This window comes from Macrotis lagotis, chromosome 3 (genome assembly GCF_037893015.1).
Source record: "Macrotis lagotis isolate mMagLag1 chromosome 3, bilby.v1.9.chrom.fasta, whole genome shotgun sequence".
Taxonomy (NCBI): domain Eukaryota; kingdom Metazoa; phylum Chordata; class Mammalia; order Peramelemorphia; family Peramelidae; genus Macrotis; species Macrotis lagotis.
Window position 1 is genome coordinate 298,762,934 of NC_133660.1, and position 13,970 is coordinate 298,776,903.

The 13,970-nt window shown below is 32.5% G+C and overlaps 1 protein-coding gene across 1 annotated transcript; it reads right to left on the bottom strand.

Moving 5' to 3' along the window:
* Positions 1-5,301: 5,301 nt before the first annotated feature.
* Positions 5,302-6,267, bottom strand: LOC141519610 (olfactory receptor 10AG1-like). The gene has a single exon (XM_074231803.1). The coding sequence runs from the start codon at positions 6,265-6,267 to the stop codon at positions 5,302-5,304; it is 966 nt and encodes a 321-aa protein (XP_074087904.1).
* Between the last annotated feature and the right edge of the window lie 7,703 nt (positions 6,268-13,970).

The following is a 13,970-nucleotide window of genomic DNA, read 5'->3' on the forward strand; positions in this document are numbered from 1 at the left end:
TCTCTGAGGTACCACCTCACATCTCTCAGACTGGCCAATATGACTAGAAAGGACAATGATCAATGTTGGAAGGAATTTGGGAAAATTGTGACACTAATACATTGTTGGTGGAGCTGTGAACTCATCCAACCTTACTGGAGATCAATTTGGAATTATGCTCAAATGCATGCCCTTTGATCCATCAATACCACTGCTTGATCTATACCCTGGAGGGATTATGAAAAAGGGTGAAAACATCACTGGTACAAAAATATTCATAGCGGCCCTGTCTTTGGTGGCAAAGAACTGGACATTGAGTGAATGTTCATCAATTGGGGAATGGCTTAATAAACTGTGATATATGTATGTCATGGAACACTATTGTTCTATTAAAAACCAAGAGGCATGAAAATTCAGGGAAGCCTGGACGGATTTGCATGAACTGATGCTGAGCAAGATGAGCAGAACCAGAAGAATATTGTACACCCTAACAACAAGGTGGGGGTGATGATCAACCCTGAGGGACATGCTCATTCCATCAGTGCAACAATCAGAGACAATTTGGTGATATCTGCGATGAAGAATACCATCTGTATCCAGAGGAATAATTGTGGAGTTTTAACAATGACCAAAGGCACCTTTAATTTAAAAATAACTTATTATGCAATTTTGCTATCTCTTATACTTTATTTTTCTTCCTTAAGGATATGATTTCTCTCTCATCACATTTAGCTTACATCAATGTATACCATAGAAACAATGTAAAGACTAACAGACTGCCTTCTCTGGGTGGTGGGGGGGGAGGGAAGGGAGATTAGCAGAGAAATTGTAAAATTCAAAATAAATAAATAAATTAGGGGTGGCCAGGTGATGCAGTAGAGAGAGCACTGGAGTCAGGAGTACCTGAATTCAAGTCCAGCCTCAGGCACTTAATAATTACCTAGCTGTGTGGCCTTGGGCAAGCCACTTAACCTCATTGCCTTGCAAAAAAAAAAATCTAAAAAAAAAGAAATTAAAAAGTTAAAAATTTAAAAATAGCATAAAGCTAAAAACACATAAATAAAGGAAAATTTTTGTCACTCTAAAAATATCTATGTATTACTTTTCCTTAATCCTAATTGCTCACACTAAAAATGATTTATCTGTAAACATGTTGAATACAATATGCAAGTACAATATTAATATGTATGTACAATAGTAACCTGACTGTTAGCCACTGAGGGGAGGGGTGGGTGGGAAGGGTGGGTGGAAGGAAATTTGGCAACTTAAAGATATAAATATGCATATGAATAAATATTGAAAAAAATTTATAACATGCATTTGGAAAAATAAAATATCAATAAAAAGAGATGTATATTTTCATACATGGCTAGTATAGAAATATATATTAAAAGGACTTTGTTTTAAAGTTTCTCTGATAAAGACTTCATTTTTCAATTATAGAGAACAAAATTAAATTAATAAAAATAGAACCATTCTCTAATTGATAAATGATGAAACAGTACAAACAGTTTTTAGATGAGCTGATCAATACTATCTATTTAAATCATTTAAAAAATATTCTAATTTACTATTGATAGGAGAAATGTGGGTTGGAACAATTCTGAAATACAATCTTATAGTTACTGCCTTCGCTAATAGTAAAGAAAGGAAGGGTGATAAATGATAGTGGGGATGAAGGAAATGAGAGTAATGCACTATTGGAGGAGCTGTATACTGACAACAATTCTGTAGAGTAAGTTGGAACTTTGCCCAAAGGGCTATGAGTCCATGTCTACCCTTTGATCAAGTAATGCCACCCTAGGTCTATATACCAGTAGGATGAAAACCAGAAAGGAAAAGGACCTATATGTATAAGGATATTTACAGCAGCTCTTTTCTGGGGGCAAAGGAACTGGAAATTGAGGGGATGTCCATTGGATGGGAAATGACTAAATAAATTATGGTATGTGATTATGAGGAGATGCTATTCTATTATAACAAATGATGAACCGTATGCTTCCAGGAAAAAAAAAAAAAACTTGCATGAGCAGAAGAAATGACAAATGTACTATATAAAAAGTAATAACAGAATGATTAGCTGTGAGTGACTTACCTTTTCTCTGTCATGATGTGAGCCAAGCCAACTTTGAAGAATTTGTGGTAAAAAAATTCTTTCTATCGCAAAGACAGAGCTGATTATGTCTGAATGTAGATTGATGCATATGTTAACTGCATTTTTCTTGAGTGTTCATTTTACTTTGAGGGAGGTTATGTTCATTCTTTCTACATGATTATTGTAATAAAATTTTTATAACTATACATTTCTAATCTATATCAAATAACTTTCTCAATAAAGGTGGATTGGCATGGAAAGAAGGGAGAATATACAGAACTCAAGGTTTAAAAAGTGAATATTGAAAGGTGATTTTGCATGTAACTGGGGAAAAAATAAAAGACAAAAAAGGGTTTTGTTTTCTTTTTCTGGTTTCTTTTTTTCAATGAGGTAGAGAAAGACTTTTCTATCCATTGAAAATATAAATTAAATAATTCAGAAAACAGTAAATTATTAAAAGGGTAATGAAATGAACAAATAAATATTTGTATAAATGCATTAATATAATAATTTGTAATGGAGAAATTTATGTAGACATATATAGTACATTCCAATACACTTTTCAAAGATTATATGCACGTAAGGGTAAGAAAGATGAAAACCCAACCATCATACAGTAGTTAACAGGAATGTTATAAAACAGGTAAGGATAGTTAAAATCAAAAACAAAGTTGATTTTCTTCATTTAAAAATTTAGCTACATTATTTTAAAAAGAATAAAGAAATTATGAGCGTTATTCAATCCTAGTGGAATTTTGACACAAAATGAAAAATAGATAGCAAAACTATTCAATTGTTATTTTTCCTTCAAGTTTCTCTATCAAGAAAAATGACCTTGAGAGGGGAATAGACGGATAGATTTGTCTAATAACTCTCAGATACTTAAAATATTAATATTCAGTTAAGAAAAACAAACAATCTTACACTGATGAGTTCAAGCAGTCAGGAACAATACAGAAGGATCATGTGTATATATCATTATGATAGTCATCCACCGGATTGCATGAAGACAAGTAGCACTAAACTAAAAAAAGGGCAAATAATGTCTCATTCATTCTTTTCTCTCCAGGTTTTCACAGCTAAAGTTTTTCTGGGACTTCTATTCTTAAATTTTCATTGAAAGTTGTATATATATATACTCGTTAAACACATATCAGTCTCAACATTTTAAGTCTTACACCATTTCCATTCTCACAAATGCTTCCAATATTTTAGTGCATAATTATTTCATTTATCTCTTTCCATTCTTTTTAAAGACAGTGATGGGGCAATAGAGTTTAACAGAATAAGAAACACGCAAATGTAGGAACTTCATGCATCAGTATAGATTAACACCTATATTAATCTTACAATGGCTAATACAGCCAATATTTGTCAGAGGCAAGAAAACTCCTGAGATGTTGCAAATTCCAAAGTCAGCTCTTTACTTTGTTAAATTGACATTGTCCTATCCTATGAATTTTTCAAAGTTTTATTTGGAGATCATCTTTGCTTATTCCCACAGTTGACTTTTCTCCCCTACTGCTTAACTAGAAATTGATTTTCTTTCCTTCTTCTATGTATTTGGTGTGTTTTAATTTCTCCATATGTAAAATGAGAGATTTGACTTAATGGCTTACAAGAGTTCTTCCAATTATAAATCTATGACTTCTGAAATTATACTGTCTACTATTTATTTGTTTCCTCAGTTTTCTGTCAATTCAGAAACATAAGGACATTATCAAATTATGTTTATTTGATATCCTATAATATCTCAACTCTAAATCTATGCCCTTATATACTATCTAATATTTATTTCTTCATCTTTCTGTCAAATCAAAAACATAAGATATTGAAGTGCTTAAATTATGGGAATAAATTACAGGTTGCTATGACCTACAAGATCTCTTCCAGCTCTAAATTTGTGCTTTCATTATTATTATTGAGTTTTCATTGCTTTTTCTCTTTTCAAAAGATGAAAAACCAAGAAATGAAATGATAAAATTATTAGAATTCTACAAGTCTCCATTATATCTTGTACTTCCTCTCCCCTAATTAGATAAAAGTTGCTTTGACATTCTGATTTTTGCATTGAATGAATTTCCCTTTTTAATTAACATGGGATTAAGATTTTATATACTGCAATAGTATTTTTCCACAGACAAGTGTTTAAAAAGGAATTTTTAATTAATTTTCTTATAAAAAGTCTAATACATATTTCCACATAACAATGTAAAATCAATGTAGCTTTCTCCAAGCTGTTTCAATACTTTGATTATTTTATGATCTCACCAAAGTGAGCCTTTTCACCAGTGCTTCAGATTTTAATATCCATCCATCCTTTCCCACCCAGTGTGGCTGGAGTCCTTATAGTTCCATAAATCCTCAATGGAGCATGTAAAGAGTGGATATATTGTTCTACTAATTCTCTTGCTAATATATGTGGAAACCAATGTAACATGACAATCTCCTTGCATTTTTCTACTAGTCATATTCTTTAATGATATATTTAAGTCTATATCAGTTAAAAATGTTATGGACTATATTGACTTTCCTTGACTCTATCCGTGTGAATTAAATTTTCTTAAAATGCAATCAAACACACACATACATAGACAAATAAACACAGAATAGACACATAATTAATCACAAAAACATAAGGCTAAAATAGTTGCCTTCAGAAGAATATTTGAATTGTCTTAATTTAGTCAAATTTAAGGACAAAATAATCACAGGAAAGAGGTTGGAGAGATTGTTTCTTCTCTAATGAACAAAGCATTATCCTATCCTAAAACTTTAGGGTATTATAAAAGTGTCACTAAACAATAATCAGTATCTATAAAAAAAAAGCATTATTTCAACCCTGAGTGAAAAGTATTACAAAAGACTGAAAACATTATTTTTTCTGTCTCCATTAATCAGAATATACTAATTTTCCACATGTTACTGACACTGCATTGTTCATGGAATACAATATTCAAGTCAATGATTAATTTAGTTTGTCACCTTCTCTATGAGGGAGGGAGGGGAGTCATTTGTAGCATTAATGAATGGACTAAATTGTCCCTTTTAAAAAATATAGGGAAATATGACCTAATGATATTGTAATATTTGAAATACAATCAGGTATTCTGAAATTTGAGTCTCTTCATGGAAATGTTAGTTTTTAAAAGAATATTGAAGAGAAGACAAGAATATATTACAGAATTTTTTAATCCAAATGAAAAAATTAAATTCTAGGAATTTGGTTATTTACTTTCCAGTCCTCCTGATATTGGTAAGAATTTTCTCAATGCAATCAGGACATCTTTATTCCTGAGGGTATATATGATGGGATTAAACATCGGAGTTACAACGGTATAGAAAAGAGAGAAAAATTTATCATTTCCTTCTGAATGAGTAGATTTAGGTTGCAAATATGTAATAATGACTGACAAAAAGAATAAACCAACAACCATGACATGGGAGGAGCATGTGGAGAAAGCTTTGGATCTTCCCATGGCTGATGGCAGCTTTAGGATAGTTCCTATGATTTTGAGATAGGACCAGAGTATCAGTAGAAATGGAACTACACCAAACAATACAACTATAAGATAAAGAGAGAACTCTTTTACAGAAGTATCACCACAGGCCACCTTTAGTATTGGACGGATATCACAGAAAATATGATTGAGCTTTTTAGGACCACAGAAAGGCAGAGAGAAAATTTGATATGTTAAGCCTAGTTGAACTGGAATCCCAATGGTCCAGGAGCCAGAAACTAGCTGTATACACATTTTGTGGTTCATAATGATAGAATAGTTCAGAGGCTTACAAATAGCTACATAACGATCATAAGCCATTACAGTCAAGAGAAAACATTCAGTGGCTCCTAGTATCATCAGAAAGCCAAGTTGTACCGCACATGCAAAGAGAGAAATATTTTGCTTCTGGGTCAAAAGGTCTGTAAGCATTCTCGGAATGGTGACTGATGTGTAGCAGATTTCCAAGAAGGAAAAATTTCCAAGGAAGAAATACATGGGGGTTTGGAGAGCTGGATCAACTACAGCTATTAAAATGATCAAGCCATTTCCCAAAAGAATACTCATGTAGATAACTAAGAAAATGCCAAACAGAATATCATGGAAATGAGGAAGTTCAGAAAATCCCAAGAGGATAAATTCTACTCCAAAAGAATTATTTCTTCTTACCATTTCTCCCTTTGAATATTCCATCAGTGGAAATAATTAGTTCAAGTTGAACAAGTCATTTTCCTCTCATTAGTTCACATGTTTCTTATCTGTAAAATGCAGAATATACTTTAGATGATTTCTAAGTTTCTCTTCTGATTGGATACTCTCTAGTCTTCATTTAATAACCCCAAACCCTTTCATTTAAAATGTTATTGCTCAACAAAAAATGCTCTGTTTATTAGGATATAAAATGTGTTTTCTGATCATATTCTTAATGTTTTATTTTCAATGCTATGCATAAAGTCTTTCATTATTCTACAATATTCATACTAAAATTGGTGACAAATTTTCTTACAGTAAAAATTGTCTTTTGTTTAATAAATGCCTTGTTTATCCATTCCACTTGTTGCCAATGTGACGTTTCTAAAGATCCAGATTGCTAATTGCTCCAATCTCAATTCAGTAAAATTTTATTTTTACCACCAACATAGAAAATTTTGACTCTACCCAACTTTCCAGTCTTCTTACAAATACTCTCCTTCACATAGTTTACCATCTAGCTATATTGACCCGCTGAAGTTTCAAACAGATGACATCATATATTCAAATCATTGCAGGGGCTGTCTCTTATCTTTAGAATATTTTCCCTTTACCTTCCTCTCTTGGAAAGATCTACTTAGCTTCTTTTAAGTGTCAATTGAAATTCAGTCTTGTTTGTGAATCATTTTAGTATTGTCAACTATCATGATCAATCATTAGTTCCTTTCACCCTGAAGTTGTTTTAAATTTAGTTAACATATCTTGTATAAATCTGATTTGAATTTCATGAATGTCTATTCAATTGCAAGTTATCTTAACTGTTAAAATATAAATTCCTAGAGGGAAGGATGGATTCACAATTTTGGTTTATATCTCTAGTACCTAAAACAGTGCCAGTTACATAATAAATTCTTCAAAAACTTTTTCTGTATAGATATCAATATTATGATTATATCATAGGTCTTAGACATTAAAGTAAATTAAGTGCTCAGCCCACTACAAATATCTATATATATATATATATATATATATATATATATATATATATATATATTCAGTAACTTCAGTTACAAAGAGGTAAATGGGAGATTAAATTTGATTCAACATCAATCATCATTCCAGTGCATGATTCAAATTTTTTTGAATATAATTATGACAATTGACAAAATATTTCTATTTTTAGTAGTCATCAGATGGGTAATAAGGAATATGTAATGATTTTTCACAATGATGACTGAAATCCAAAACCATCATATCTGCTTTTCTATTTGAGTTTTTTTTTTCTCCTTGGGATGTTGTTAAATTTCATTCACTAGAATTCTTCCCATATTTAGAAGTGAAGTTCATATAACATTCCATTTTATTTGTCACAGTTTAATATATTTAATGTTTAATATATTTCTCTCATCTGTGCCTGCAACCAAAATAGAAGTCTCTTGAAGGGAAAGACTGACAAGAAATATAATAATAGCAGGTTAGTTTTGTGTCATCCTCTTAGAGATATTAAGAAATTCTCAAAATACATGTGAGCAAAGTTTCAAATTCTAGAAACAGATTTTGAGTAGAGGAAAATAAGTGATACAGTTGTAATACCATTTGAAAATGCTAAAAAATTAGAATTCTTTCAAAAGCATCTTAAAATCAATTATTTCATATGCTTTTCCACTGTGAGAGATGACTGGAAATGGCTTACCAAAATAATAGGCTTACAAGGGAGTAAATGCTGACAGGGAATAAAGTCAGCAGAGAGATCCTGAGTTTAATCACCCTAAAAGAAAGAATTAATCAAAAAGTCCTAGGAAGATAGGGAGACAGTAAAATTAAAAATTAAAAAAACCCTTCAAATTCACAGAAAAACAATATAAAACTTGAGAATTCATGTTTTCATTTCACTTCTGCCATCTACTATATGTACTATCTTGAACAATTCTCTAAATTACGTTTCAGTTTCTTTATTTGTCAGTTGATAAAATGACTTCGAAATTTCTTTACATTTCTAAATTTACGATGTCAGATCCTAAAAGTGGCAGGAAGACATTACGTTATTGACATCTAGGAGAGGTGCCATTTCTTCTTTAGGCTCAACATCCTCACTTGCTTCAGTTGATTTTGTTTTTCTATCACATCGACTCAAGGCCTTTCATCATCCAACCTTTCCTACAATATTTCTTAATCGTATCAAATTTACCTGTCACTAAATTTCACCATGCATTCTAGCTATTACATAGCTAAATGATTTCCCACAATTGTCTGAAGTATGAATTTCAGCTACCCTAACTCTAAAATAAAAATATAATATCGGGTCATTTCTTAAGTTCCTTTGTAATCACTTGCTAGTCTAATAGCTTTAAAAATTGATTTGAAGGCAAAAAAACTCCGAAGGTTTGTTCATGAATGCTTAAAGCAATCATAAGGTCCACCACTCCTTCTCCTCAATTCCTTGAAGTTTATGGTTTATGATTTTCAGGCCTACCACTTGTTACTGATTATTGTGAAACTTAAATGTTTGTCATCACTATCTGAATGAATTAAAACAATCACTTTTTAATCATATGAAGTCATTAGTTAACAATTGCCACAATTCCTGGAAATATTTTCTATACTCATTGATGAAAGTGGAGGGGAGCACATCCTCAGGAGTTCTTGGTCAGTCAGTCTTCTACCAGAGCAGATGCTGTTCAGTTTTGCATTATAAGATAAAGGGACCACAGAGACTCATCCAGAACTTATGATATAAACAAAGCAATATGTAATAAAATATTATGTAATTCCTATAGATATAAATATGTATATATTTTTACCTGTTATATGCCACATTGGCAGTCTGGTGTAGCTTTTGGAACCATTCTAAATTATAAACATAAATAAATATCTGATTAGAAAAAAATAAAAGATAATGATGTACTTACAGTCACCTTTCTCTATCTTTGTATCATTTCTCTATCTCTATAAACTATATCTGTTATTTATATTTATGCTCTCACTCACTCTCTGTGTGTGTGCATGTGTGTTTATTACTACCTATCTCCCCTAGTACTTAGTCTCATGAATGCCACCATAGTAAGAGTGTAGTAATATTACTGACTGAAGGATTGAACAAATGAATAAATAATTTTAAAATGTTATAATGATTTCACTGATGCCTGGCTATATTCTTTCTTTTCTAGTTAGTCTTGTATGATCTGTGGTAATAAACCATTGAATTTTCATTAATGTGACTATTCCCAACATTATGCTTAGAATTATAATAAGGCATCACCATTTCAAAGGAATTTCTTTAGCTTATTCTTATTTAATCTTGAATTGATTAAAATCTGAAAATCTTATTTTTTTGCAACCCATTCACATTCAAATTTTGAGCAAATATTGAGGTAAAATTGTTCAGGAGATTCCCTCACTAGGAAGCTAATATTCAGAATTCTTAGCTTAGCAGATACCTGTTCATAAGTGATCGCAAGTGAAAAACTAAAGAGAGGAAAATAAAATATTTACCTTTTTCAGATGGGATAAAATCACATTCAAAAGCTGCTTTCATTGATAAAAATAAATAGATATTGATATATTTATGTATATACAATCCCTCTAATGCCTCCAAAAACAAGAAAAAAATAAAGACTTGAGCCTTTCTAAAGCTAAAAAAAAATCCACTAGAGTTCCAAGCAGAGGATTCTTGTCCAATTCTGCTCTGAGGGAATAGCTCTTCACCCACACCAAGGTCACTTTTCACTTTTTAATGAGAATCAGTGTCTTCTGACATCAAGTCCAGGGCACTAAAAATATATTAATGAGGCCACTTGCCGTTATGGAAAAACCCAAGGGCTTTTGGTTGGAAGATATTGATCCCAGTCTTGGCTCTGCAACTTCCTAGCTGAGTGAATCTTGGCAATTTATTTTACCTTTCTGAAAGCTGGATCTTCATTTATTAATGATCATTAAGGACTCTCACCTTCCATTTAATAGCGTTCTTATGAGAAATGAGCTTTCAACTTGGAGCCTGAGAAATGAGTTTGCTTGATTTTTTACAAAATCAACAAAAATAATTCTCTCCATTTACTTGGAACAAAATCACAGAGTATTTCTGAACCCATTTTTCTTTGCTGCAGCATGTCTCTATGGAAGACTACAGCAGCATGAATCTCTCCCTAGTCATCAAGATAGGACCTGAATACCCTCAAATTATAGTGACTTAAAGTGAGGTAATCAGATAACTAGATTTTTAAATTTGAGCATTGCCAAAAATTAATGGCCCTGGTTAAATACTATAAGCTTTTTGAGCCCCAGTTTTGTCTTTCATAAAATGAAAGGAAGGTTTCTCAGGTGTTTTTCAGTAAACATTTATAGTGTTTCAAGGTTTTCAAAGTGCTTTGGCACATATTCCTTTTTGTTCATCTCAAAATTTCTACAAGGTGGATACTATTACTATCATTCCTACTTTACCGATGAGGAAACCAAGGAACAAAGTGCTTAAATGACTTTCCTTGTGTCACAAATCTAACAAATGTCTTAGCCAGGTCCTCACTTAAAGTTTCCTCAATCCAAGTCAAGAATTCTGTTGATCCTATGAACTGGAAACCAATGAAGAGACTGACACATAACATTAGGGTACAGAAAGGATTATGATTACATATTTTTATTATCAAGGGTATTGACGCATCTAAATAATGTGTCAAAATCTTTTCATTTAAAACAGTAGGTTGGCTTTATTTTATGAGAAATCATTGAACAAGGAACCATATTATTCATCTTGATTCTTTGAAAGAAATATTTAACCTTATTGCATGTCCAGGGCAAAACTTCAAACAGTGAGAAATTCCCAGAAGTTATTTCATCTGTGCTTAGCACATATGTTGTGGAATAGAATAGTTTAAACAGAGAGAGGCTAGGGTAGCAAGGTGCTGCAGTAGATAGAGCACTGGCCCTGGAGTCAGGAGCACCTAAGCTCAAATCCAGTCTCAGACACTTAATACTGATTTATCTGTGTGCCTTTGGGCAAGTCATTTAACAACATTGCCTTGCAAAAACAAAAAAATAAATAAATAAAGAGAGAGAGAGAGAGAGAGAGAGAGAGAGATTGAAGACCAAGAAAGAAACAAGAAGTTCTGATTTGTAGATCTGAGATGGTGAAAGTATCATTTGTGACAATGATAAATGGAATGATTGAAAAAAAAAAAGATTAATGAATTGAATCCTAAGATTTATAGCTACCTAGGATTTGGATGTGTTTAATTCCAATGTCACATTTATAGAAGAGGAAACAGTAGGGAGAAGTGAAAAGATTGAGTCAAAGTTACACCTCATAAATAAATTTATCTTACTTTTATCTTTTTCATTTTCAAAGGGATTGATATCACCCTGATCACTCAAGCTGAAAATCTAGATATCGTTCTTGACTTTTCATTCTCTCTCATGCCCAAATCTAATTGGTTGCCAAAGTCCATCAATTTTACCTTCACAAATTATGTGACCTATAACTGTCATACTTGAATGTAATTAGCACAATTGATCCTAAGAAAACAAGGCATGTATAATGTTTTTATCCTTTAATACTTAGGACTTACATTGACTATCCCCAAAGGAGAAGTGAAATGTCTATGATTTTTTTCTTAGGTTTTTGTAAGCTAAATGGGGTTAAGTGGCTTGCCCAAGGCCACACAGCTAGGTAATTACTAAGTGTCTGAGGCCAGATTCGAACTCAAGGACTCCTGACTCCAGGGCCGTGCTCTATTCACTGCGCCACCTAGCCGCCCTATGTTGATAATTTCAAGACAGTATGGAGGCCAAACTTACATTCTGTCTATAATATTTTTCAAATCTGTGACTGTTCTCTTCCTATTGGCTTAATGATCCTCATTGGCTCTTTCTCCATTATTTTGATATTTCTTTCCCTATCTTTGCTACTTGTGTACCCTACAAAGGTTTCTTCCTCTTTTCCTAATCTCTACCACTTTGCTAAATCAAGCCTTGACACTTCACAGTATTGAAAACACTTCATATCTCTTACTGTTTTAAATTTTATGAGATGGTTCTCTACAATACCTTTTCATATTATTCAGAAAGAATTTTAAACACTTAATGATTGTTTAGACCAATGGAAATTTTGAAATATATTTGTAAGGGAGGTCTTCTGAATTGTTAAAGACCTCTGTTCTCACCTTGTACTTAAACTCATTCTTTGACATTTTTTCCAAGGGCTATTTCTGATGTTATCTAGAGGTCTGGTTAAAGCATTCCTTACCAATGTGATCATTAAGACATTCAAAGGACCAACTAGGTAGCACAGTGGATAGAGCACTTAGAGCACCAGCCCTGGAGTCAGGAGGGCCTGAGTTCGAATCCGGCCTCAGACACTTAGTAATTACCAAGTTGTGTGACCTTGGGCAAGTCACTTAACACTATTGCCGTGCCAAAAAAAAGGACATTCACAGGTGTCTGTGATAAGGGAAGAAATAAGAAAATAGTGTCTCAAACCCTCATTCCAAGTACAAAGCTGGGAATCATTCAAAATCATTATTTTATCAGCCATAATCCACTGCCTACCTGATCTCTACCAATTGTCAAGTTCAATCTGATATTCATCACTAGCCCTTTAGTGTAGTAAGACTGCAAAACCTTTACTAAATTTTATCTCATTTTCATCTCATAATAACCATCAGAGATTGGTGGCATTATGTATCCCATTTTACAGATGAGAACACTGAAGTTATCACTGATTAAGAGATTTTTTTTGGAGTCACAAATCTAATGAGTGTCTAAGGTCAGATCTGAACATCTATCCTTATTTAAGGTCCAATGCTTCAATCAAAGATTTATATAGCAGTCTTGTCATAAGTTTATGATGCTGTGATAGAGGTTTTTTGGCAAGACAATGGGGTTAAAGTGACTTGTCCAAGGTCACACAGCTAGGTGATTGTTAATTGTTTGAAGTTAGATTTGAACTCAGGTCCTCATGACTCCAGAGCTCATGTTCTATTCACTGCACCACCTAGGTTCCCCTATGATAGAATTTTGAGATAGAAAAGAATCAAATTAATTATTTAGACTCTTACCTCATTTTACAGAATACATTGAACTTCATAGGGGCAAAGTAAGTTATCCAAGGTCACATAGGTAATATGTTTTAGAAATTGAATTCAAACCCAGAACCTCTAACTATCCTTCCAGTTTTGTTTTGTTTTTGATACTATGACCAACTAACTGTCTCTCAATATTTCAAATACATTGGTTCACACTCCTAAATCCTAAAAAAGAGATTTAATTTAAAGCTGTCTTCCACAAAGATCCTACAGAGAAAAATTAACAAAATAAGTTCTTGGTTGTTTTTTCCAAGTATTTCTTCAAACTTATTTCATTAATAGGAAGAAGTACCTTTAAATGTCTAGGTGGCACAGTAGTTAAAGGGAAGAAATGAATGTGAATATTGACATGGCTATGCCATCCTGGTCAAGTCAGTTAAATTCCCTCAATTTCAGTTTCTTCGTATTTCTCCTAATTGTTATAAGGATCAAATTAATTTAATATATGTAAAGTGGTTTGCAAACTATTTCATTCTGCAAATTTTACTGATGGGAAAATCAAGGTAGAAATAGACTTGGCAACAGCATGAACATCAGTCAGTAGAAGAACCAGGACTGGAAATAAAGTCTTTGTCCTCTATCCCCATCGCTGTTTACGTTATATCACTCTAGGTAATTAATGCACACGTATGT